Consider the following 26,874-nt stretch of genomic DNA (forward strand, 5'->3'; position numbering starts at 1 on the left):
CAGTGGTTGTCTTACATTCTTTCTTTTTTTTTTGGCACGCTGTGGTGCCCGTAGCGCTAAGCATTCATGACGTGGTCTGACGATGACACGATAACGGCGACGACTTGACGATGACGACGATGTTCACCGTAGGCGTAAAGGAAAGGACGGACCGATAATGTAAACTGTCCACACGAGTTTCTGTTTTCTGTCATGGTATGAACAAAAATATATTACAACGTTTTGAGGTAAGGAAAACTTCCGGCTAAACGCCGCTCTGGCGCTGTACACTCTGCAGCACAGCAATACAAGATATAAGAGTGCTGCGACGTGGTCGACGTATAAACAATGCACTGCTCGATAATTCGGCTCCATGCGAATTCTGAACGAGATGATGTGCATGCGATGGGATTATGAACTTTCCGATGTCGGCACGAGTGATAAAATATGAATATTATGCCTCTATGTTCAGAGCATATAACCAGGTTAAAAAAATTAAGCATTTCTCTACACGACGAGTGCATGGCGCACACGCTAATCGTGTGCCAGATTTGGTTAGTTGAGATGCCATTATGTTTCAATTATGCAAGAGTGTGCTCGTGTTAGTAGTCACCTGTGTCCCTATCACGAAAAGTGAGGTGCTGGCGTGCGCCTTCAGCTATTGCAATTATTTTGCATACAAATTCCCCTGCGCTTGCATATATATTTCGTTTTGTTATTATCTCGCAAATTGCGCCGGTTTTCTTGCTTGAAACGCCGATTTCTTGACACGTCCATTACGCTGTACAATATATTGGTAATGTGTATGAACACCCGTATTTCCACATAAATCTTCTTTCGTAGTCTTCTTGCCACTTCGCTTTATATACCCTTCCAATGTACACTCACACACTGGCCTTCGATGACAACTTAAGCAGCAGGCCTGTGAAATCTGCATTGGCTCTTTTGTGAAAGCTCGCACAAAGAAGCAATTGGTGTTCGCGAATTTCAATAACCTTTTATGTCAGCGGTCATTGAAAGCGGGCCTCTGGCTGCGGTGTTACTGCAGTCTTTTGGCCTTAAACAGGTGTTCACTGTGAAATGTAGGGGCTCATTCCGTGTTTGCACCCTCAGAAAAAGTCGCGGAGTCAGTCTTTAAAAATAGTATTCCGCATTTTTCACTGACCGTGTCGCCTCCACAGTCGCCCAACTCCGCGGGGAACCCTTGCTCACGTTGAGTGAGATCGTCGCGGGCATTCAGGACGGGCATTCACTCTCCCACAATGCGCCTTATACAGGGCGCGGGTGGTGACCCTTCGACTTTTACAGGGCCGTGAGTATCCTCACCTTGCGGTTCTTCATGCTATATACCCTGAAAAATATCCCGGTTCAGAGTACCCTGCCTGTGGACAAACGGAAACATTGGACCGTGTGCTGTGGGAGTGTTAAGCGATCGGATCTACCTTCACCGATGATAGGTGGGCTGCGCTCTTGGGCAGCCCCGAAATCAGTGACCAAACCCTGGCCGTCCAGAGTGCCCGCAATAGGGCCGTGTCCACTGCGTCTCCTCTGGGCCGAATTAAAGTTCACTCACTCACTCACTCACTCACTCACTCACTCACTCACTCACTCACTCACTCACTCACTCACTCACTCACTCACTCACTCACTCATTTTTGAGCAAGCGCCTGGTTCTCATGGGAAGTCTTTGTATGGACGAAATAACACTTTTATTTTTATTTGTCTTTCAAAGAGCTTCTTTAACATAAGTATTTTACCTAAACATGGCTCTCTGCTTTAACCGTCAGGAGGACCAGAGCTTCTGCGTTAGAATTGTGCTCATCGATCTTCGATGTCCTCTTTTCCTGAAAAAACAGAACCGTTGTGAGGGAACTGGAATTGTCTGACCAAAATATAGTTCATTTCTTGGAGTAGTACATGCAGCAGGAATAGCTACCTCGAGTTCCGATCCATCAGGAAGGTGCGTTCGTTTCCGCCATATTTTGACAAGCAAATCACTGCATAACTCCGGCTGCTCCTTTTTATTCCACATTTCTCCTAGAATAATAAAGCATTCGTACCACGTAAATTCTCCCTATGTTTCTACAAACGCTACAAGCGGATCCTGCAGCACGTTGCTAATCGCTGGCTATTACAACTTTATTTTATAAAACATGTAATAGTAATTCACTCTGCCCTACCCTGAAACAATAGCGCCTATGCTTGCATCTACGTTAATGTTTTACTTAAACAATGCAGAATTGAGAATCCCAAATGAAGCAGGGAAAGCAGCTGTTCTGTCTTTTATCATCAATTTCAGTTATGCTTCGCGGCGCAAAAGCATCAACGACAACGTAGAACACAAACCTGCCTAACCGTCATCATAGCTAGGTTTCCACATTGAAATTTGTTTCCGATAAGAAATGAAGGAAAAGAAACTTCACAATGAAGCGTTGCAAAAGGTGGCTTTATGGTGTTCGACGCCCGGTAATAAACATGGCAAGTGAGGCACACCACCGTGCACAATCACTCATATTACTGGCAAAAAAAGAGGAATTTACGACGACACACATAACACTGATGAGGTCACTAGTCTGCTTCTTATACGTAGACAGACACCATTGGATCCATCTTGCAAAGAAATTCATCAAAACGCGACAGCGAAATGTGTAGTCTTAAAGCGGCTTCTGCTTTATTGCACATTTCCAAACACAAGACCACAATGCACACGGTCTTTCATTAATAATTGTTTCGCTCCAACAGTGAAACAACGACGTCTATACCAAGAACGCGAGCCCTGTCCTGCTGCGCAGCGTAAACGGCACCCTCAAGCTACGAGGCGTCATACATATGCCTGATCCGACGGTGAGTGCTTATGTGACGAAAGTACGTCGTTAGCGCTCCCACGGTATGACTTGCAAGCACCCATACAGAGCATCAAAGGTGAGCAGACGTGCGAAAACAGCGTGAGCTGCCAAGGCACCATCGAGTGGTGATGGTTGTCGCGGCGGAAAATATGCAGAAACTCCGGTGGAGTTGTCGAAGTATGTGTAGGCATTGTGCCACTTGCTCCTCTCTTCACCGCAATTGACGAAGCAGCAGACGGTTCAATAAACGTATACTTTATAGGCCTTGAATTCTGTTTTGGCTCCTGATGTTACCTGTACAAACCCTTATCGACCCTCATCAGTCGTTACCAACCTTATATCGGACTGAACCCAGCGGTTATTGGTCGTTATCAACTTTACCCGACTTGATTCATCCCTTATCAGCCATTACCTGTCGTTATCAGCCCAACCGCAATTGCTCAAACCCCCATCAATTTTATCTGCCCTCATCAAACTTATTCGACATGATCCGACCCATATCAACCCCTGTCGATTGTTATCAACCTTACCGAACTCGACCCTAATATTATCAAGCCTTATCGGTCGTTATCAACCTTAACGGAATAAGGCGACGTTACATACCTTACCAACCTATCCTTATAAAACTTATCGGACATGATCCAATCCTGGTTAACCTCAACCTTAAGCCCTGGTCGCTATTTAGCACCTCATCCATCAACGTCTAACCATTATCAACCGCGATCACACCCATATAACCCCTCATTATTACTCATCAACTCACTGACTTCTTATCTGTTTAGGTTGCGCGTGAACCCAGGCAACGCGGTAGGAGACGTTCGTATGGTTCAGATATATTCACGTCTGCGCGTGTGGGTGTTCAGCCCAGGCTGGCGGTATTTCTTGCGCTGGGCTAGACTTTATTGGTGTCTTTATTGGACACTTGCGCGTGCTTGTCTTATCTTTGAATGTATTTTCATTCAACTTAACCTTTTGTGGTGTGTTGTTTTTCTTGCATTGCTCTTCATCCTGCTCACATGTAATAACGAAAAAAGCTGCACGAATTCAGTTTTTCTTTCCCAATGAGTAGCAATATTTGGCTTGGCTGCTAGGGCTTGCTTTTGTTTCTCAAATTTCCGTCGGCCAACCCCAACACTTCATGTTGGCCCAGCGCCAGATTGTATTTGGCTCACCCCCATATTAAAGCCCCTCCATACGCGTTTCCGCCGACCAGGTTCAGTACCGCCAACCTATCCTCCTCCTCCTCACTCCACTCCCACTCATCCCCTTAGCTTCCGGCGTCAAGCAGAACTTAAGTACTTCAGCGTCCTGTTCCGAGTTGAAGGGATGCTATGTATTTTAGCGTTGTTTATTTCGCGTCGATGAAGAGGAATTAATTGCACCAGCTGCGGTTTAAACTGTTACTGCAATTCCATCCAAGGATCACCGCCTATTGTAATCGGCGATATGGTCATGTTCGCTGCTTCGCGTCCACTTGCGACGGGTTGTGCCATGGGACACAACGTACAGTGGAACGGGAATCTCCTCGATTTGCTCCGGACAGGTGGCACTTTCCAGGTCGTTATCGCGGAGAGGCGCCGGGGCGGGCGATTTCCGACACCCCGGACACATGCAGCAGCCGATCATGCAGGCCCGGCCCACGGCTCTCCACGCTTTGTCAGCGACAAGGGACGACAGACAAAGCGTGCAGGCGCAGCGTACGCACAACAAGCGCGCAGATACACAGGCATGACGCTTGGTGGAGTGCCTAGAGCATGGTGTAAGATCTTGCACCATGGGCGGGAGCGAGCTACTCAGATTAGCGCCGGCTGCTAAGCACGTGCAGGCGTCTCACCATCGGCAGTCAAGGCGGAAATTCCCGCAGCTGAACTCCAGGAAGCGGAAACGCCGGAACCGGAAATATTGAAACTGGAAATGCCGGAACAGGATTTGGTGTGAGGGGAAAGGGCGGCGCATATTAAAGGTTGTCGCTACTTAAGAAAGCGGCGGTGACGCGTGGATGGAGGGGTTTTACCCCATATCAGCCTTTAAAGGCCAACAGCAACGAAGTTCTCCGCCACGCAAAAAGCCTAGCTTCAGATAATTTACACATACAGTAGGCTCTGTGCAAATTCTTACGCTTGAAATGCAGCTGAATCCGTTACAAAGAGCTCGCGAAAATCGAAGTTTTTCATACCGAAACTGAAAAAAACGACGCGGCGGAAGTGACGTACAGTGAAGAATATAGAGAACCAGCGGCTGTGCTGTCTGCTTTCCTTGCTTTTATTTCGTGCAGGTGTATCAACGAACGAGTCCTGCAGTGCGGTGTGGCAAGGTTGTTGCGCTTCCGCGATGTTCTTTTAATGCGAAGTATTCTCCGAGTCCAGCCGGTTGTCTATATCTGGTTGTCTACGTTCGAGAGTAGGGCCTCGATGCGTTCTGCCTGTGCTCGCAGAAGAACGTATTGGGGTGGCCAAGGCTAACGCGTCGCGCTGTTACGCTAAATTGGCGAAAATTGGACGCTCTGCAGTTCTGTATGGTTGGCGCAAGAATAGCAGATGTCCTGTCGCACGCCGCAGCAAGTGGAACAGGGTGCATCGCGCGCTCGCTTGGCTGACCAGCAGCGTGGTGTTCGGGTTCGCTGAAGCGAGCGTGTTGCGCTTGCACCTTCGACAAACAAATAAGCGCTCGCTCGCCGCGCACTTGACCACTAGCGCTGCAGCAACAATTGAACGCTGCACTGGTGCAGGTCACGTTTAAAGCGGGGGATAAATTTTTAGCGATCTTAGCGCCTTCGGCATCACGTATCCCACTTCGCCGGGCGTTGCCTGGCACGCTGAAAGCACCCATCTGACCGACCAGACAACTACCGCCATCTGTAGTCATCATCATCATCAGCCTGGTTACGCCCACTGCAGGGCAAAGGCCTCTCCCATATTTCTCCAACAACCCCGGTCATGTACTAATTGTGGCCATGCCGTCCCTGCAAACTTATTAATCTCATCCGCCCACCTAACTTTCTGTCGTCCCCTGCTACGCTTCCCTTCCCTTGGAATCCAGTCCGTAACCCTTAATGACCATCGGTTATCTTCCCTCCTCATTACATGTCCTGCCCAAGCCCATTTCTTTTTCTTGATTTCAACTAAGATGTCATTAACTCGCGTTTGTTCCCTCACCCAATCTGCTCTTTTCTTATCCCTTAACGTTACACCTATCATTCTTCTTTCCATAGCTGGTTGCGTCGTCCTCAATTTGAGTAGAACCCTTTTCGTAAGCCTCCAGGTTTCTGCCCCGCAGGTGAGTACTGGTAAGACACAGCTATTATACACTTTTCTCTTCAGGGATAATGGCAACCTGCTGTTCATGATCTGAGAATGCCTGCCAAACGCACCCCAGCCCATTCTTATTCTTCTGATTACTTCTGTCTCATGATCCGGATCCGCAGTCACTACCTGCCCTAAGTAGATGTATTCCCTTACGACTTCCAGTGCCTCGCTGCCTATTGTAAACTGCTGTTCGCTTCCGAGACTGTTAAACATTACTTTAGTTTTCTGCAGATTAATTTTTAGACCCACTCTTCTGCTTTGCCTCTCCAAGTCAGTGAGCATGCATTGCAGTTGGTCCCCTGAGTTACTAAGCAAGGCAATATCATCAGCGAATCGCAAGTTACTAAGGTATTCTCCATTAACTTTTATCCCCATTTCTTCCCAATCCAGGTCTCTGAATACCTCCTGTAAACACGCTGTTAACAGCATTGGAGAGATCGTATCTCCCTGCCTGACGCCTTTCTTTATTGGGATTTTGTTGCTTTCTCTATGGAGGACTATGGTGGCTGTGGAGCCGCTATAGATATTTTTCAGTATTTTTACGTATGGCTCGTCTCCACCCTGATTACGTAATGCCTCCATGACTGCTGAGGTTTCGACAGAATCAAATGCTTTCTCGTAATCAATGAAAGCTATATATAAGGGTTGGTTATATTCCGCACATTTCTCTATCTCCTGATTGATAGTGTGAATATGATCTATTGTTGAGTAGCCTTTACGGAATCCTGCCTGGTCCTTTGGTTGACAAAAGTCTAACGTGTTCCTGATTCTATTTGCGATTACCTTAGTAAATAGTTTGTAGGCAACGGACAGTAAGCTGATTGGTCTATAATTTTTCAAGTCTTTGGCGTCCCCTTTCTTATGGATTAGGATTACGTTAGCATTTTTCCAAGATTCCGGTACGCTCGACGTTATGAGGCATTGCGTATACAGGGTGGCCAGTTTCTAGAACAATCTGCCCACCATCCTTCAACAAATCTGCTGTTACCTGATCCTCCCCAGCTGTCTTCCCCCTTTGCATATCTCCCAAGGCTTTGTTTACTTCTTCCGGCGTTACCTGTGGGATTTCGAATTTCTCTAGACTATTTTCTCTTCCATTATCGTCGTGGGTGGCTCTGGTACTGTACAAATCTCTATAGAACTCCTCAGCCACTTGTACTATCTCATCCATATTAGTAATGATATTGCCGGCTTTGTCTCTTAACGCATACATCTGATTCTTGCCAATTCCTAGTTTCTTCTTCACTGTTTTTAGGCTTCCTCCGTTCCTGAGAGCATGTTCAATTCTATCCATATTATACTTCCTTATGTCAGCTGTCTTAGGCTTATTGATTAACTTCGAAAGTTCTGCCAGTTCTATTCTAGCTGTAGGGTTAGAGGCTTTCATACATTGGCGTTTCTTGATCAGACCTTTCGTGTCCTGCGATAGTTTACTGGTATCCTGCCTAACGGAGTTACCACCGACTTCCATTGCACACTCCTTAATGATGTCCACAAGATTGTCGTTCATTGCTTCAACACTAAGGTCCTCTTCCTGAGTTAAAGCTGAATACCTGTTCTGTAGCTTGATCGGGAATTTTCTATTTTGTAGTGAAGGGTGCCAACTAGCTGAGGCTTGGCACGACAGCGGCGGTGGCGCATGGGTGGAGGGGATTTAGGCACGACCACGAGGCGTTCATTTGAGGGATGGCCAGCTGTTTGAGGGATCGCCAGGCGCGAATAAGAGTGGGCGCGAGAGAGAAAATCTGGGGAATTTTGATCCTTCAATATATGAGTCTGCGTAGGCTCTACGAAGGAGGCTTCTATGTAGGCGTTTGTCCCTAGACGTGCCTGCATTGCGGAGTGGGGCAGAACCACCTAAACTAGGAGAACAGTGTAGGTGGTTCTGCTAGGGAAGAGTGGGGTGACGTCAGAGGATAGGTGCAGGCGAGTGCGGAGGCCTTCTCCTAGTCTAAGTGGTTCGGAGTAGGATCAAGTTTACGCACGGACGCTAGCTGCCGGCGCTGTAAAATAGTTGAAGCAGCGGGCAGTGACGGCCGATATGGCGATCGCTGTGTCGGATGGAATGCCTCGCACCTGCGGCCCTCGTGCTAAGTCAATCGTGACGGATCATAGTTTTCTCGCGCCTTACGGCGATGTACCTTGTAAATAACATCAGAGGTTTCAGCGGGAGCAGAAGCGACTGTAGTAGAGTGCGGTCTGCATATATTGCAAAGGCAGAGCCCCTTATCAACCACGGGTGAACGCAAATGACTCAAATGCCGCCACTGACGATGACTTGACTCAGCACCAGGGCCGCACGCGTGAGAAAATGTGTCCGATGTACATGGATGTACCTTCAGAGGCGAAGCTCTGACTGATGCTGCAGAAGTCGCGGGGGGCGGTTTTGCTGAACTTAGCGTCACGAATTGGCGCCTTGGTGTAATTATACTTACTCAATCGTGTTTTTTTACTAATTCTCATAAGGTATCATTATTTCCCATTATTGGTGGCGCCTCCAGGACACTAAAGCGGCAACGGGGATACCAAAGCTACAACCCCGTCTGGTACGTGGGTTGGGGCTTGTAGAGGCCTGCGCGTGCCAGGGATGTATAAGATCGGCTAACAGAGAATTGTCACAAAATCTTAACAGCAGCAGCTTAATAGCAGCTTACCACAGCACGGATTGCGTAACACAACGATTCAAGCGAGACGCGCTTCTCCATACCAAAATTTGCACGCGTTCACTAATGCTTGGAGACCCGACGAAGCATAGAATAATCCCGTTCGATGCCACATGTGCTCAATTCTGCTTTATTGTAAGTACACTGAAAAAGAATGCTCAGTTATCCTAGATTTGCAGCACACGCTCGTAGAAAACAAATACTGTCAGTTTTTCCATGAATCAAGGCTTTAAGAACCAGGAATGAAACTCAGTAACGAAGGTTGTCATATTTTCAATGACAAATGTCATCCACGCGACTGTAGCTCGAAGTTGCAAAGGAACCCAATACGTGTTTCTCGGAACAAAAACTTCGCAGTTACTTTACAGCAGTTGACTGGGAGAATATGTGTCCGGGACAAGTAGCCTGTTACTGTGGAAACAGGCAGTCATGCATAGACTACGCTTTAGTCTCAGAAACGGCTTACGAAAGACTGGGTAAAATGATGGTAGGTTCACACGGAAAAGATAGCGTGGGTTGTGATCATAAACGTTTAACCTGAAAATGTTGGAAAGATACTGATGCAAAACAAGCAACAATCGGATCACAATTTCTGAAAATGAATGAGAAGCAAATAACAGCAATCGCAAAAACATAGAGAAGGAAATGGAGGCGTTTCGATATGAATATAAGGAACCGGTAGACGTTATGCAGAAGGATATAAGACAGATAAGGAAAAAAACTATCGGATTGAAAAGAGGCAACCACGTAAGTGGTCGAACAAAGAAATAAAGCAAGCAACACAAGAGCCTAAGCGGGCCTCTAGGGATCATCGCGAAGTCAAAAAGTAGGAATTACGCAAGGACGAGGTGCTCCTTACACGGAATAAATACTGAGAAAAGAAAACGGTGGCGAGCGAGTGAGTCCGTGAAAGAGAAAATTGAATACACAAGTGAACGTTAGGTGCATAACATTTCCCATATAGACAAAGGCGCGCCAAAAAGTTTCAGAAACCACGTAAGAGCACTCGGAGTTCCAAATAAATATTTGCAGACCCTTATAAAGGTTGAAGACGGTAACATCTTAGGAGGAGATAGTGCGCTGCGGTAGATGATAGACACTGTTAGGGCTAACTTCGGCACAAAAGGAAAGAATAGTTCAGACCCAAACAGATCCAGCATCAACAAAGAAGCCTCAGAGATCAAATGTTTCCAGAGAAAAGTTATACTGGAAAAAAGGAGAAGAAAATTTCCCTAATAACACTGCCGCAGGCCCCGATAAAATCCCAATACACATCATCAAAAACCTCGGTTCAAAGAGCAAGGCACTGCTGACTAATGTCATTGATCAAGTGATTAAACCGAAGGAAGTCCCAGTTGGATAATGTAAAGCAAGATAAACCTCCTATGCAAATGCAATGGTGATACGCATAGGACGAGCTCGTAAAGGCCAGTTGCAGTAACGTCAGTGCTATATAGAATGACAATGCAAGCCATAAAGCAATCGCTGTCGAGATTCACGGAAACAAATTATGCACTGGAGGAACTACAGAAGGGATTCAGACCAGGCAGACGCTTAACAGATAATATGCTTGTGCTAGCTCAGTGTACAGAGGTTCCAGTAGCCCAGAATAGAGCTTTATGTATATATTTCTAGATATTTAAGGCGGCGTACGACAACGTAGACAGGTATTGCTTTGAGATATTCTCAAGCACGAAGGCATAGATGATGATTTTTTGGAGCTGCTGAGGGACATATATAGAGACAACCGAGTCAAAATTGCACGGGAAGGCCGAAACTTTAATGAAGTTCTGGAAATTCACCAAAGAGTGGAGCAATGGTGCCCTTTGTCTCCATTGTTGTGCACGCTTTATGCTAAGGGCAAAAGCGTGCACAACGATGCGTGATAGGCAAATGGTGCAACAGAACGTCTCTGCGCTGATGAATGCGGATGACAGAGTGTTACTGGCGGACAATGCAAGGGATTCACAGACACTGGTCATATCAGTGGCAACACAACGGCAAATATAGGCCTTATATTTAGGACAGTGAAATCGCAAGTGTTGTCTTTAATCAAGAGTCGAGTAGCTACGTGGTGTCGATTCAACAGCGTGTCTTACCCATAGTCAAGGATTATAAATGCGTCAGAGTATACATAAACGATGGAAATGCTTAAGCAAGCACCCACCAAAATAACCTGAAAATAAAAGAGAAGCGGAATGCAGAAAAACTGAAACATGGGAAAGTTTGGGGCCTTTGGGGCGTGAGACCCGACCAAAAGCATCAACGGCGTGCACGGTCGTATGTGCGCGAGACGCCCAAGTGTCCAGCCACGGGAGCGTCGTGAAGTTGTTGGAGGACAGTCGAACGCAGGTGTGAGGGAATTACGAGCAGGAGGTCAAGGCCGTGTGGATCGAGATTGCGGCGGTATAGTGTCCCCTCCTTAAGCAGAAACATCTGGAGAGAGGCGTCGGCAGGCCTTGACTCCAGGTGGTCGATGAGGGCTCGTAATGAAGGATCGCGGCGTTGCTCGTTGCCGATTTCAAGCAACTGGGACACAGGGAAAATGCAAACGATGGTGTCCGCATCAGCCGAGTCATCGATGGGGTCGCGGGACAAACAATCGGCATCCTGGTGCAAGCGTCCCGTCTTGTACACCACGGAGAAGGTATATTCTTGCAGGCGTAACGCCCAGCGAGCTAGTCGTCCCGTGGGGTCCTTGAGCGAGGACAGCCAGCAGAGCGCCTGGTGATCAGTGATGACACAGAAGGGGCGTCCGTACAAGTATGAACGAAACTTCGCAACAGCCCACACAAGAGCGAAGCACTCGCACTCTGTGATTGAATAATTGCGCTCGGCGGGTAATAGAAGTCGGCTGGCGTAGGCTATAATGCGACCATGTCCACGCTGGCGTTGTGCTAACACTGCAACTGTGCCGTGACCACTGGCGTGACGTCGAACTTCTGTTGAGGCAGACGGGTCAAAATGGGCCAGAAATGGAGGCGTGGTAAGGAGAGTAGTGAGCTGCGATAAAGATGCGGCATGGTTGGGTCCCCAAGAAAATAGGGCGTCTTTCTTCAAAAGGTCGGTAAGGGGACGGGTGATGGTTGCAAAATCCTTCACAAAGCATCGGAAATAAGAGCACAGCCCTACGAAACTACGAACGTCCTTAATAGACTTCGGAACAGGAAAATCCGTATCGGCGCGAATTTTGTCCGGACCGGGTCGCACGCCTCTGGCGTCTACGAGGTGTCCAAGGACGGCGATATGGCGGCGAGCGAAATGACATTTTGACGAGTTGAACTGGAGACCGGCGCGGCGGAACATGTCAAGAATCGCTGAAAGACGGTCTAGATGCGTGTCAAATGTGGGTGAATAAACGATGACGTCGTCCAGATAGCATAAACAGGCGGACCACTTGAACCCCTGGAGCAAAAATTCCATCATTCATTCGAAGGTGGCGGGCGCGTTACAGAGACCGAAAGGCATCACCTTGAACTGATAAAGGCCGTCAGGGGTAATAAATGCAGGCTTCTCTCGGTCCATGTCGTCGACGGATATCTGCCAGTAGCGGGACCGTAAATCGATAGAACAAAAATAGGTGGCACCATACAGGCAGTCGAGAGCGTCATCAATACGTGGCAGAGGGTACAAGTCCTTCTTTGTGATTTTGATCAGGGGGCTATAGTCTACACAAAAACGCCACGTGCCATCCTTCTTTTTGACAAGTACGACGGGAGAAGCCCAGGGACTACAAGAAGGCTCGATAATGTCCTTTGCAAGCATCTTTTTGACTTCCTGTTGGATAACAGCTCGTTCGGACGCAGAAACACGATATGGACGTCGGTGAACAGGGTTCGCAACGCCAGTGTTTATGCGATGGGTCACGACGGACGTTTGACCTAAGGGTCGATTGTCAAAGTCAAAAATGTCGCGATAGCCTTCAAGAACGCGACAAAGAGCTTCCGCTTGAACAGGTGTAAGGTCAGAGGAAACCATCTTCTCAATGTCGACGTCAGTACCGTGCGCTGACGTCATGGTGTGGGCTGAGCTGTGACGATCTTCCACTGTGAATGGCTCGATCTCACCGTCCTGCAAAGCGCTAATTATAGCCAATGAAATCCCCTGAGGCAGAATTTGCGCGGTTAGTGTGAAATTGACAAGGGGAAGACGGGTGCAATTGCCAGTAATTGTCAGCACAGTGTGCGGCACTGTAACACCATGTGTAAGCATAACTGCCGGAATTGGTGCGACCACCTAATTACCGTCAGGTATACCTGGTGAGGACAACAAGTCGACGTGTGTCACAGATTGAGGCGGTAGGCGAATACAATCAATGCAGCTCAAACGGCTTGGAGGTGGGTCCACATGGTCGACAAGAAGAGGCAAGTCAAGCCGAGCCGGCCGAACAGTCAATGAGGGCAGAATGATTGGCAAGGAAATCCAGACCGAGAATGAGTTCGTGAGGGCAATGCTCGATGACGGTGAAGAGAACGACGGTTTGTCTCTCAGCAATGGTGTGGCGGGCAGAGCATATGCCAACAACAGCGACAGTCCCTCCGTCGGTGACTTGTACAACTCGGTCCGGTGCGGGCGTCAGAACTTTCTTGAGCCGATGGTGAAGAGCAGCACTCATAATGGACACATGCGCCCCGGTGTCAATCAATGCGCACACAGGAACATTGTCGACGAGAACGTCCAAAAGATTCTTGTTCGTGGGTAAAGTGAAGCGAGGATTTCGTGCCAATTTTGTCATTGCAGCTTCACCTCCAGAAGCTGCACTGTCTAGTTTTCCAGCCGGGGGTGCCACGAGTAGGTCGGTGAAGGAGCACGGCGTGACGGGGGCGAACGAGATTGACGACGCGAGGGAGAAGGCGAGCCGGAGTAGCGGGGTCGTGTCAAAGGTGTCGCACGGTCAGATGATAAAGCAGGCATAGAAGGGGCGAAGGGAAAGGACACGCTAGAGGGGCGAGGGTGGTAATCAGCAGAATAGCGCACCGGAGAAGTCCAGCGGTTGCGGCAGTGGCGAGCGACATGTCCTATGCGTCGACAGGTAAAACAGATCGGCTTGTCGTCCACGGTTCGCCATTCGGAGGGGTTGCGCTGTCCATAAGAGGAGTAAGAAGGGCGCGATGGGAACGTGCGTGGATAAGGAGGTTCCGAGCCTAAGGAACGAAAGGATTGCAGGCCGACATTGGACAACTCTTAACGGACGACGGCCTGGATCAAGGAGATTGTCAACGGAGAATGATCACGTGACGGGAATGAAGGGACCGCCGGTTGTGCCGCTTCGACCTCACGACGAATAATGCGGGTCAAGTTTTCACATCGCGACGACTGGTGGAAGAGGTCGTCAAAGGATGACATAGCAGCTGTGTTGGGAAGTCGTGTGATGTGCTGGGATACCCGGCGGCTTTTAGCATGCTCAAGACGGCGGCACCTCTTGAGGATGGTATCGATGCTGGTGACGTTGGTAAACACAAGTAAATTGAAGGCGTCGTCAGCAATGCCTTTGCGGACGTGATTAACCTTATCGTCCTCAGACATGGTCGGGTCAGCCTTGGCACAAAGGGGCAAGACGTCGAGAATGTAGGACACGTAGGACTCGGTCGACGTCTGTACACGTGTGGCAAGGGCTTTCTTGGCATTGACTTGATGACCGAAGGGATTGCCAAAGATGTCGTGGAGCTTCTCTTTGAAGAGATCCCAACTCGAGATCTCCTCTTCGTGAGTCTGGAACCATGCAAGTGGTGCTCCGTGGAGGTAGAAAAAAACGTTCGCAAGCGTAATAGTTGAATCCCACCTGTGACTGGTGCTGACACGTTCGTATAAGAGGAGCCAGTCGTCAACATCAGGACTGCGGACTCCGTTGAAAACACCAGGATCCCGAGGGGGGGAAACGGCGACGTAGGTCGGGGCTGCAGGCGGAGACGGTTGCTTAGATGAAGTGCCGCCGGCAAAAGCCGAAGTTGCACTGTCGCCGTTGCGACCGCTGCGAAGCTCTATGACGGGTACGGGGAAATTAATGTTACGTGTATACAGAAGGCAATGTAGCAACCTCATTTCATGTTTCTCAATATTCCCAGTGTCGTACATTCAGTACCTTTATCACCGCTTGCTTTCGTGTTATGATAACCTCCCACCTACTCAGTTTTGTCCTTTTGACAAAAAAAGACGAATAAAAAATGCATATTCATCTCCTGCGTCAACCACTCAGGCACTTTGCCTGCCTAGCGCTCATTCAGGACATAATACGTTGCACACTTGCTTCTTGTTGTTTTGCTTCTAAAAAATTGCTTGCACAGTAAATATGCTCACCTCCTGTTCATGCGAGAGAAACGCCCGTAGGATACTCATATTAGCGTTAACTTGTCGGCCTTGCTCTTCCTGTTTGTTTTAAGCGCTTTCCACAGTATTCAAAACCAAGAAAAAAAGGGCTCAGTGCGCGTGTTTTCGACATAGAACATTTGGTACCACCAAGCTACACTATTCCCGTGACACTTACAGAAGCCACGTGAAAAGATAACTTTCTATCTTTTTTTTTCCTTATTCGTGGATGCGTCAGTAGGCAGCGCACATCCGGATCGGATGAAGCTCCCCGCAGATAACAAGACAGGAACATGGAAAAAGGAAACTAACAAGCCTGTTTTTTTTTCTTTTTTGCTCGTGTCAGAATGGAAAGGCCGCAACCTCGTTTCGGCCGCATGCGACCATATTCTGAGTCTGCAAAATGAGCGAGCGAGAATTTTTTAGCATAACGTCAAAAACAGCAAAAGAGGGGCCAAATTTATGCTAAAGAACGTTCTGGTTATTTTTCTTGTATTTTAATGCTATAGTTTGGTTTTGAGGCACGTGCAACACAATTTCCCTATATATCTGATCGCACGATATATGGATACCTAGTCTCGGTAGACCAACGCAGGCCATTTACCGAACCCATCTTGAGCCACCTAGCTGCAGACATGGCACTTATTCTCTTTGTCTTGGCACTCCTCGTGCCAACAGCTTTTGCATCCACTACCACTGGTGAGTTACTTTGAACTTTCGACTTGTTTCTTTCTCGAGTTTGTGCTGCCAATTTACGCGCAGAAGTGCAGTGCTTCACTCTTAAAGTGGATACGTTAATTAGTATTCCAACTTGAACGTGTTTGCTTCCTAAGAAGCGCTTGACATTACACGTTAGAAGAACGCATGTGTTAAAACTTGTTTTTGCAGCGGCTTAGTAGTGGAAACACAGCCAGTGCATTATTGCCGATTTGGCATTCACTTTAGTAATAGATCATACTGCGCGTCTACATAGAGCACTGAAACGTTATGACGCCTGTATTGCATTGAATCAATAAATTTAAGAAAATGATCCTGCGTACTCCCAATAAGGTGTTGTCACGCACCGAGTATTCCCGAGTAGACAACCTAGCGCTTCAATATTGGTGGATTCTATGAAAATGAGTACTATTAGCAGCAGAGTGAAACAAAACTCCGCTACCAGTTGCACGACCCTCAGCTCAGTTTACTCTGAGCACCTTTTCAAATTATGCGGACGGTGGTGCACGTAACCAAATATTCTTTTCGTGTATCGCCGCAGTGTGACACCATAGGCCTACTAAGGGTAAACAAGGGTCAGGATGGCAACAAATTTTATTGAACGAGAAATAACTGATTTCAAACGTGCGGGAAGTAAGATTACACAAGGACCACTTTCTAAAAGGACAAATTTTACGGTGGATCTCCCTATTACTGTGTATTCTGTTCTTGGGCCAAACAATCTTCGATGCGATGAGAAGATTCAGACTCGCCGAAAGAGCGCAAGGTACCCTTCCATGATGCGGAATAAAATACAGGTGGAGTGGGACATAGTACGCATTCTTATCAGAGAAACTGTGCACCACGTGTCACAGAGGGCCCTCTAACTTAAAGCTATTCCAACTTGTTTTCATTCCATTCTTCTAACGTCAAATTTGCATAACCGCAGAAGAAAGTATCGGGTTGTGACCGATCTCGTTGCTGGAAGTGTCCAATTAAACGTTCCCCTCGTTTTAAGAGGTCTATTTATATGCTTTCAAAGCAAATGACGGTGCCTACCTGGGCAGGCCCTTCTTAACTAATTGGCTGGCTGGAGGCAAGGTGAGTGCAGGAATGCGGTGGCTTTTTCTGGGGTGGAGATAGCTCCTTTAATGTAGACAGACAGACGACGATCTGCGATTGGCCCGCCTCCCCTTGGTTAGCTTCCCATGGCTGTTCGAAAACAGCAGTGGCGTGCAACGGAAGGCTAAGAGCTCCCCAAAACACATCCTAAGCGACGAAGAGTTGGGAGTGCAATGTCGTATACGTGCAGAAAGCACTTGCCAACTTTTTTATTGTCACGCAAGAAGTTTCACTATAGGCAAATAAATCTGTTCTCTTCGGCACCTCCAAGTAGCGAGTGTCGGAGCGGCGGGCAGCAAACTTCGGTTTGGAGAGGAGCAGTCTCCGACTATTAAAAAAAAAGCTGGAGTTTTTTTCAGCATATTAATGCATCTCCCAAGCGTACACGTCATATTCACGTAATGGGTTTACGCAGTTTTGTGACGCTGTGTGTTAGACGGGCGAAGTGGGCGCAGATCGAAAACTATTTAGAGTTAGTCCAGGGCTAACGGCGAAAAAGACGTAAATTTGCAAACAATTATTTTTATTTTGCTTGGGCTAATCATGCATAATCAGAGAGTACACGTCATATCAGGTGGAGAGTTTTCGCGGTTTTTGTGATGTTGCAAGACCAACAGACTAAGTGGGGAGGGGGTAGCCCGAACAATGTTTCATCAATCGTAGAGAGCCGATCACAGAAAAAGAATATTTTGTAATAGCTTTACCTAATAGCACCACAATATACTCGTACATGCGAATTTTTAGACATGCCCAGAATTATCTGAATAGCTTGGCTTTGACATATGACATGTGCTCGCATTGTTACGATTCAAAATTAAAGTGATAAGTTGTGCGGCTATTCATAATACACTGCGCTCACAGCAGAAGGCAGACAACGTAAAAAATTCCAGTCCGCTTTGTTGAAATCTCCTTGCATGAAGTTTCCGTTACTCCAGACGCAAGCATACATTAACGTCACCCACCGCCGAAAGAAACGCTCTTCTTGTTTATAGGAGTATACCCAACCATACTTTCAAAGCAAATAGCATTGACTACCTTGACAGGCTCTTATGTAATTGACTGCCAAGTTTAGAAGAGCACGCATTAGTGCACAGGCTGCCTTTGAAGCTCAGCTAACGCATATCAAGTAGATATCCAGATGACAAGGATGATGCCGGCGTCAGGGATTGCACCATCCCTGACGCGAATAAGCGAAAGAGAGTTGGCAGAGCGATGTCGCATACGTGCCGAAAGGGCTTGATAACGTCAGACTCCCACGCAATTTTTTTATTAAACGCAAATAAATCTATTTCTTCGGCAGCTCAGAGTGCCGATTGTCAGAGCGATCGGCAGGTAGCCCTCTTTCATTTTTTTTTGAAACTGGGCATTCCCCGGCTATTCGAGAAATAATCTGTTTTGTTCGGCCTAATAATGCATCTGTGTTGCGTACACGCCCCTTTTACGTGGTGAGTTATGAGAGTTTTTTGACGTCGCGTGAGAGAAAGATGATGTGAGCACAGCCCGAAAGCTTTCGGCCAGTGGTGGAGAGCTAATGACGAAAAGGGCGTAGAATTCTCGTAATTATTATGCATATATGCATCGTCATAATTCCACGGATAATCAGTGTGTACATGTCATAACATATGGAGAGATTTCCTTGTTTGCGTGACGTCGCCTGACGGTACGGCGAAGTCGGGATGCGCCGAGAAAGTTTTACCCATCAGTAAGGCCCATTCCAAAAATAGAAGAGAAACGGCTTGGGACAACTTTACGTTATAGCGGTTTAGTATTGAGTACAGGTGTTCGGTGCACACGGAAGACATTCTTCACAATCATGCTTTGGTGCTCTTTTTGTCATTGTCATTCTATCGCAAAGCGACGCACTTTGTGAAATAAGAGTGTAGTGTAAGAATACTAAGATAAACTTAGCCATTTCCACAAGGCTATCATAAGAATGTTACACTTTTGAAAATGCTAACTCCGTTATCATGGGGGCTTATTCTACGCTTCACTTCACTTCACTTCTTCACTTCACTTCACTTCGCTAAACAAGTGCTGTATAGCGCAAAACTATTCTAATCTATTTTTTATTCCAACCTGCTGATGCCAAATATACATAACCGCTGACGCAAGCATCAGGCCTTGTCGCGCAGCGCTGTCTTAAAAGCGTGATCAAACGCTCTCTTTGATTACAAAAGGTCCGGTTAATTTGATTTGAAATCCAATAACCTTGCCTACATTGAGCGGTTTTTCTATATCTAACTGGCTGACAAAAGGCGAGGAGGGCGCTCAGGTGGACAGGGCTTTGGTGGAGCCCAGCCAGCGCAGTCAAAATAGATAATTGGATGAAGAGGGTAGCGCCGGTGTGTGCGATTGGTCCGCTTCCCGTGACTTGGATTGCGGTGTCTGGTCGAAAATCACGGCTGCGCGCAGTGCAAGGTGAACAGTTTCACTAAAACGGATTCGCAGCAAGAAAGAGATGGAAGACCGATGTTGTATGTTGTTGAAAGGACTTATATGTTACTGCCTTGTAAAACGATTTATTATACGGAAATAAATCCACGTTCTCGGGCAGGTGCCAGTAGCGACTGCCTGAGTAATTCATGGGCAGCCGTCTTCTACTCCTTTCGGGACGGGGCAGCTTCTGGCTATTCATAGCAAAAGTTTTGATCGGCATATTAATAATCTTTATCGCGTAGACACCACTTTGACTCGGTTAGCTCTCGCGGTATTATGACGTGGCATGACAGCCAGGCGAATTGGGCACAGCCCGAAATCCTTTAATAATAGCAGAGAGCTGATTGCCAAAAAGCGTCGAATTAAGATTAATTATTTCTTGTTCGATTTATTCATGCACAATCAGTGCACGTCACACCAGATGGGGAGCTATTGCGGTTATTGTGATGTGTGACCGACGGGCAATGTTGGGGTGGCCAGAAAATTTCTTGACCAATCGTGGAGGGCTGACTCCAGAATTGGGATAGATAAGTTTAGAATAGTTTTACTTAATATAGCTCCCAATGACTCCCCTATGATGCAATTCTCCGCCTTTTTTTTCACTTTTCCAGGTCGCTGCATCAATGTAACTCTACCAGGCATCTTGAACCTTGGAAGGGTATGTTCTGTGAAGTGTTGTATGTCTCTAACCTCCATAAAAATTATCACATCATTACGACACCCTCGATAGACGCTCAAGAAAGGAGCAGGTGTGAGACAGACTATGAAGTGGCTTTTGTCGTGAGCGCGTGTCTGCCTGGTCTTTTGGCTCCTAGTTGAAATGCCGTGTAAATAGGCTCTGTTGTCTGTGTCTTGACCGCGCGTAACATTTTAGTGGAGGTTTGCCATCCCCGTCCTCACTACAGAGCTCCGCAGTGGTCGGCACATCGAGCTTGTCACCATGCCTCCCGCTGAAGAGACCGCATCAGCAACGGCTGTGGCTTGTGAGAGTGCTCTTATTGTCACGATTGCCCGCCATAGTGACCCTGGTGCGTTCTCTGGCATAGAGGGACACGACGGTAATAAATAGATCAAGATATATGGAAGTGTCAGGGTTAATAACAGGTGGGACCGAAGGATTACGCCCGCCAATGTCATCTTTTATCTCAGCGGCACCCCACACGTGTGGCTCCAAAAACGTGATGTCGAAATTATGAGCTTGGGCATGGACATGTTCCAAGTGACGCGAACTGTTCGACGACCCCTCAGGGCGCAAGGTTGCCGCGAGAAAGTCTCTGTGCGACTCGTGTTCAGATGTTTACAGAGTCGCACGTTTCATGCACGCAAGACGTCTTGGCTCTTTGCCGCAAAACTGCCGACACTATGTCTTGTAGCGGGTGCAAGATAGTCTCTAACTTCGATATATAATTCGAAATCATGATGAGCAGATGCGCATTCTATTGTCTCAAGAAACATTGAAGCACAGGTCTCCATACTGGCTCTTGAGATAACTTTTCACAGAAGTAAACCATATGACTTCAGTTTGTAGCCATCTAAAACTAACCACTGTTCATTAACCTCCGCATTGAACCACCATACTCTTTAGCTGCGAATTCACTTCTAATTAGTAGACATTCGAGTAATTACTTGTGTTGGAGGACCGATGGCATTAACTCTGCAATTTGGCATGCAATATATATCAATCTAGCACATGAAGGGTTACAATATGTAAAACGTGGAAGTGCGCTTCGTAGTTTGAAATAACGAATATGGCGAATCTCGGTCTAGAATGGCAATGAAGGTTTCAACATGCACGCTGGTGACATCATTCATGCCGCACTCCATTTCCCCAACCTCTTAAGCCTTAAGAACGCATGTCTCAGCTTCAACAATGCTAGTAGCTGGAACGTGGATACCTTACTGAGGATACGCTAGATGTGCGGAAACCGCTCCTTATAGAACTTTGCATACCAGCCATTGCTACGCCAATATTAGCGGTACCTTCTAGTGTTCATGAGCAATAGTCACGTTCGCTTGTCATTAATTAGTCCTCGGATGGTCTCAGCATACTTGGGCACATGTCAGACTAATCTTAGTCATTGAATAACGTCGAACTGTTCATCATTACAGACGTGCTACTTTTTGTTGATGAGAAAGCATCAAATGGCCCATTGTGCGAAACAGTTAGTGTCTGTCGTCTGGGCAAGTAAAAAAAAAAACGGCACTTCAATTCCCATTTACTGCGACACCACGTCACGAGCGCACGTCGATGGAGCAGAGTTGGCGAAAGAGAACTGCGGCAGCGCTTGCGCACCAGGTCTCGCGTAAAGGAAGAAGGCATCGCCGTGACACCCGCCGTGGTTGCTCAGTGGCTATGGTGTTGGGCTGCTGAGCACGAGGTCGCGGAATCGAATCCCGGCCACGGCGGCCGCATTTCGATGGGGGCGAAATGCGAAAACACCCGTGTGCTTTGATTTAGGTGCACGTTAAAGAACCCCAGGTGGTCAAAATTTCCGGAGTCCTCCACTACGGCGTGCCTCATAATCAGAAAGTGGTTTTGGCATGTAAAACCCCAAATATTATTATTATTATTATCGCCGTGACGCCACATCATCCTTGCTCTCGGCAGCCTGTGCTATCCGCGCGTTCTTTGTTAGCACAACCTCCCGCCTGTTATTCCAACTGCGCCTCGGGAAACAGTCTAAACAAAAATATTGTTTAAAAAAACAATTTTGAAAAGACAACGTTGGCCGTATTCAGACGTGCAACCCCACGCTTGGAAGCCGAGTGTTAGCCACTGGGCTAAGCCAGCGCCTCCTAGACAGCAGGCCCGTGCACTCTACTTTATGACGTCATGCTACTTGGATGGAAATTTATATTGCCAAGCCCAGCACAACGAAAGCGGTGACGTCAAAACCACCGCGACTTGCTCGTGAGTAATAACACGCTTCTTTGTAACAGCATGACTGTAGCGTCGCGGCCCGTTGTAATATCATAAGAAGCCTTGGAGACAAAACTAAATGAGCAAATGATAACAGATTTACGCGAGTTCGAAACAATAACCTTATGAATTGGGTGCGGGTCCTCTGCAACTGCTTCACAGCTGCATTTTGATACAGGCGCAGCCGAAGTACCGGATGAAAGATCCGTGGCCGTCACAATCTACCTTTAATGAACCGCTGTGGAATTATAGATATTGTAAAGGAATTGTATCTTGCATCTGACGGAACCTAGAAAATAATACAGATTTGGCCATGTCACCCATAACCTAAACTGCACTGCAGTGGGGATACTCCAGCGAAGATGATTATCGAGCACTGCGACCACAAGCATGGGTTAGTTTTTGTGATACAGTTCCTTTGTCATGTAATGCTGCCCATTGCAGTCGAGCCGCTTAGCGAGTTCGTCGATTCGCGGCTGCTGAATCTGTTTTATTTATTCAATTTCCCTCCACCACACACTGACGTTTCGAATTGAAGGCTGCCAACTTATATTAAGCGTCACTATCATGTGTAATTGCTCAGTAAAAAAAAGTCCTGAAAAATGGTTATTGTTTGTCGATATCGTCTCTAATAAGGCCGAATTCGATTGGTTTATTTTGACCATTCGCCTAAGGAACAATGCTAATTCTCATTCTTTCCATGTTGGGGCCAATGTTAACAAACATCCGGAATCTACACCAAGGCGTCAATACTGCAACGTGATCACTGCTTACTACGATAGGAATACTAGAAATATTTTCCTTTCTGTTTCAATTTATACATTGTAATATACCTTACTTTTTTTCGATGAAGACATCAACAACGAATTTACGCTGGGCGAACATGGGACGCCTCAGGCTAGTGTAAACGTTTCGATAAGGGATCTTGCCATCTTCGTTTGCACAAGCCCCCTTCTGTAAACGTTGGCTATAGCTGGAAGCTTCTTTTGTTAGCCAGCTGCTGAGCACCTCGAGTTTCCATTAACCACAAGCTCTTTCGCATGTTTAGCTAATTACGAAGACATTGTGAACTGGCACAAAACACAAACCTGGCCACCTCTATTTCGTCTGCTCTGTATTTGCTACTGCGAAACACATTTCTTCAGTGATTTCCACTGCACTCGCCTCCACTCATTGCTTCACTCTCATTGCAGTGCTTTGGAAAATCGCTGAACCTCTGTTCGACGAGTACGGTAGGTTCATCTCGTTGTTGCTTTGTAAAAGAAAACTGACATTACCATGGCACATCTACTTGAATGCTCTCCTTAAATGCTTTAGCGGCTAAACTCATCAGTGTCCTATAACCCTAATGCTTTAAAGCAAATAGGCTTCTTCAAGTTAGGCTCCTCCTATGATAGAAAGTCCTTAACGAATAGCGTCTCGCCTCAGAGCATGCGGTATCTTAGGGCTTCGGTTATCGTACGCCCCTAATGCTAACTTTCCAAAAATAGCGTGGGTGCCTGAAGCGCCCCAAACCTACTTTGCATCGTCTGAACGTCGCCGCGAACCCCTCAAAAACGTGTCAACGGTTCCTCATGGCAAATATTGAACTCTCAGGTATATTTTTTTCAGTGTGTAAAATACCTGTGATTGCCGTATTTGATGTATTTTTCTATGCTCTGACATTATGTTTTCACTTTCGTTCCGCGTGCAGGAAGGGCGCTGCAATCACGTGACTTTAACCCAAGCCCGGAACCCTATTTTAAAGCGCCTTCCCAGCGGGCCAGATTGCGAACGCAAAGCGGTCGCTTGTCAGGGCATTTTAAGCTCGAGACACCTATTCTAAGGCTCCATAATATCCAAGTAAAAGCATTAAACATTCATGTGGTAAGCATTGAATTCATAAATTATATAGCAAGAAACAGCTGTCCGATTGAAAGAGTGGCAGAGGAGTGATGTAATAGCGCAAATACTGATCCCAACATCTGCTCGTCCTCAGTTGTCTTTTGTAAACAGTTCGTAAAACGTTGCCTCTCATAAAGCTGCCCGTTTTGTGCGGACATCAATTGTTCTCGTAAACTCCAAATTCATTCTGAAAAGCGCGAACTTACAAAAACAAAAAGGTCGCCTGTTTGTGTACAGATTGCGCAAAAAATAAAGCTTAGTAAATAAATCATACAATATTCACCCACTGAATAACTTTATAGCGAGTAATTAAAATATTGCGAACCAGGCAAATCATATAGTACTGGTAACGTCGGTGCTCGCAAGTGTCCTAATTTACGAACAATTTTCTGCACTCCCGCAGAAACTTCTGCCTATGCCCGCATCTATGCACATTGGTTGGAGAAACGTGACTGCCACCGCTTATGCCGCGCCACGTTACGCAGCCCATTGCGAGCGTGCGCTACCTGAGCAGAGCGATAAACAGATAAGCTGCCACGTGTGCGCTCTACGCTTTCATCAAATTATGGGAAGTGACCGGTGACTCTAAGCTGCTGCACTTAACTATAGTGGGAAATACAGGCAAGTGGTCTGCACAGCGTCGCAGCAGCCGAGTTGGGAGTTTACTTTTAAAACATAATTTGTCTTTACATGCGTAAAACCACGATGTGATGACGAGGCACGCCGTAGTGGAATACTCCGGAATAATTTAGACCACCTGGGGCTTTTTAACGTGCTCCTAGATGTAGCTACTCGGGTGCTTTCGCATTGCGCCCCGAGGTAACTGCAGCCGCCGAGGCCAGGATTCGGACCCGCGACTTCACGCCTTAGCAGCCCAGCACCATTGCCACTAAGCAACCGCGGCGGGTAGTTGAGAGGTGATATAGATGTACTTACATCATACTGAATGGTCCGCACTGATCATATATACCTTGCGGCTAAAACTGTGCGCGCAAACTTCTTGCATACCGGCACGTATCAGTGGGTAGGCATGTTGAATGAGGGAACGCTATAGAAACTCCAAAATGTATGGAGACACGGGGTGGAGCAACCGACAGGCTACCACAGCCTGCCCGTGCGTAGCTCACAATGGGGGCTGAAAAGCGGTTTTTGTTTCGGTGCAGAACACAGATGTAAGTTTTATGCAAGTAATCTGTAAAACACAGTTGTTATCTATCGCTTTCAGAAGGAGCAAACATTGGCGAAAAAGTGCAATCAATAAAGGTCAAGCCCAGAAGACTGAAATAAATTGTCCATCAACTTATAAGTTACCTAAGCTACTAGGCGAGACGTAACACCACTACCTGCTGTATAGTGATGAAATGTTTCATGGGAAAGGTCACATTTCGTGCCACTGAAAAGGAAAACATACCACCGGCTGAAAACTTGATGTCTAGTGCTCTACACGACCCATTCAGTGCACACACAAACGGTACCTTCAGCTATAGGAATGACGAGGACTTGCACGGTGCTCGCGTTGAACAATTGTGGCGTGTTCCACTAAACATAAAATGATATCCGCAATAAATGCACCCGAAGTTAAGAAAGCCCAATAAGTAATACACAGAATCCTCCGATAAAACTTCTCTATCCTATCCGTGACGCTATCCTATTCGCTAGGTGTCTGCATTGTTGATTGGCTAAGCTTTGACTCAAGCAAAGGAATTCACTTTTCACCACGCCCTGTATATTTGTTTAATGAATGCACTCTTCATTCTCGTGCTACAGAAATTTGCGGGCGACCTTGGTTTCTGGTGTCAATTTTGATGAATATGATGAATTAGGGTGGAAATCTCATTCTCATGGACACCGTAAAACCGTATAGCAAAGGCGCAGCGTTCACATAACCACACTTGTGGGTCAATGTGTCAAATGGTTATCAGCCAAACCGTTTTCCCAGTTGATATGGGAAATGTCCGAAATGTAGGAGGGCTCCGCGAACGCTCCATTTGGCATACGTAATTTAGCGAATGTTAACCAAATGGGCCAATCTTCTCTGATGTATGTCATCAACGCTTGCGTCCTTGAATTTCTTCCAATGTGCCAGCATTAACCACATATTCACTCTTTCTCTTCATGGCATGCTGCAGACTGGAGTCGTGACGGCTCTGACGAGGCTGCTAACGGTAAGACTTGTTCTAACTTCGACACTCTTGCACTTGTCGGTGCAAATGGTTGCATTCCATCAATTTTTTCCGCCCACTGCCCACAAATCTACGCAATCAGAATTTCTGATGACATTGGCAACATAATTTTGTGAGGTTGCGCCAAAATTAAATTACCAGCACTTCGATAATGCAAGGACCACGCGGTTTAGCTTAGGATGAGACAATGGCAATAACGCTCATGTCGCACTGTGAAATTGAATTGAGTGTAACACTGCAGGTGGAATAATTTACGTCATATTCAAATGTTCAATAATCCCTATCTTTCCATAATCCCTATAACATTAGGGTGCGAGCGACACTCCTTGGTTTGTTGTTTAATTCTCGGTGTGTATATGGGTGTGTATCCATATACATACGAAATGTGCACGATGTAAGTTTAAATGCAGCAACAACAAAAAAATTCCCAAGATTTTGCTAGAGGCAAGGCACGTAAGCACCTTATAGAATCCTTGAACGTTCGTACTTTGCAGTAAATTTACACAAAAATCTGCGAAGGCCCTCTTGATAAGG

The 26,874-nt window shown here is 46.7% G+C and overlaps 1 protein-coding gene across 1 annotated transcript in view; it reads left to right on the forward strand.

Annotated features, from left to right (window-relative positions):
- The window catches only part of LOC139048446 (uncharacterized), a 105,712-nt gene that overhangs the window by 64,969 nt on the left and 13,869 nt on the right, over nucleotides 1-26,874 (forward strand). Inside the window, exons 3-5 of the mRNA XM_070522839.1 lie at nucleotides 19,965-20,011; nucleotides 23,467-23,505; nucleotides 26,287-26,322. Of these exons, the coding sequence (XP_070378940.1) occupies nucleotides 19,965-20,011; nucleotides 23,467-23,505; nucleotides 26,287-26,322 (122 nt within the window). The remainder of the gene's footprint in view (nucleotides 1-19,964; nucleotides 20,012-23,466; nucleotides 23,506-26,286; nucleotides 26,323-26,874) is intronic.

Source organism: Dermacentor albipictus, chromosome 8 (genome assembly GCF_038994185.2).
Source record: "Dermacentor albipictus isolate Rhodes 1998 colony chromosome 8, USDA_Dalb.pri_finalv2, whole genome shotgun sequence".
NCBI lineage: Eukaryota > Metazoa > Arthropoda > Arachnida > Ixodida > Ixodidae > Dermacentor > Dermacentor albipictus.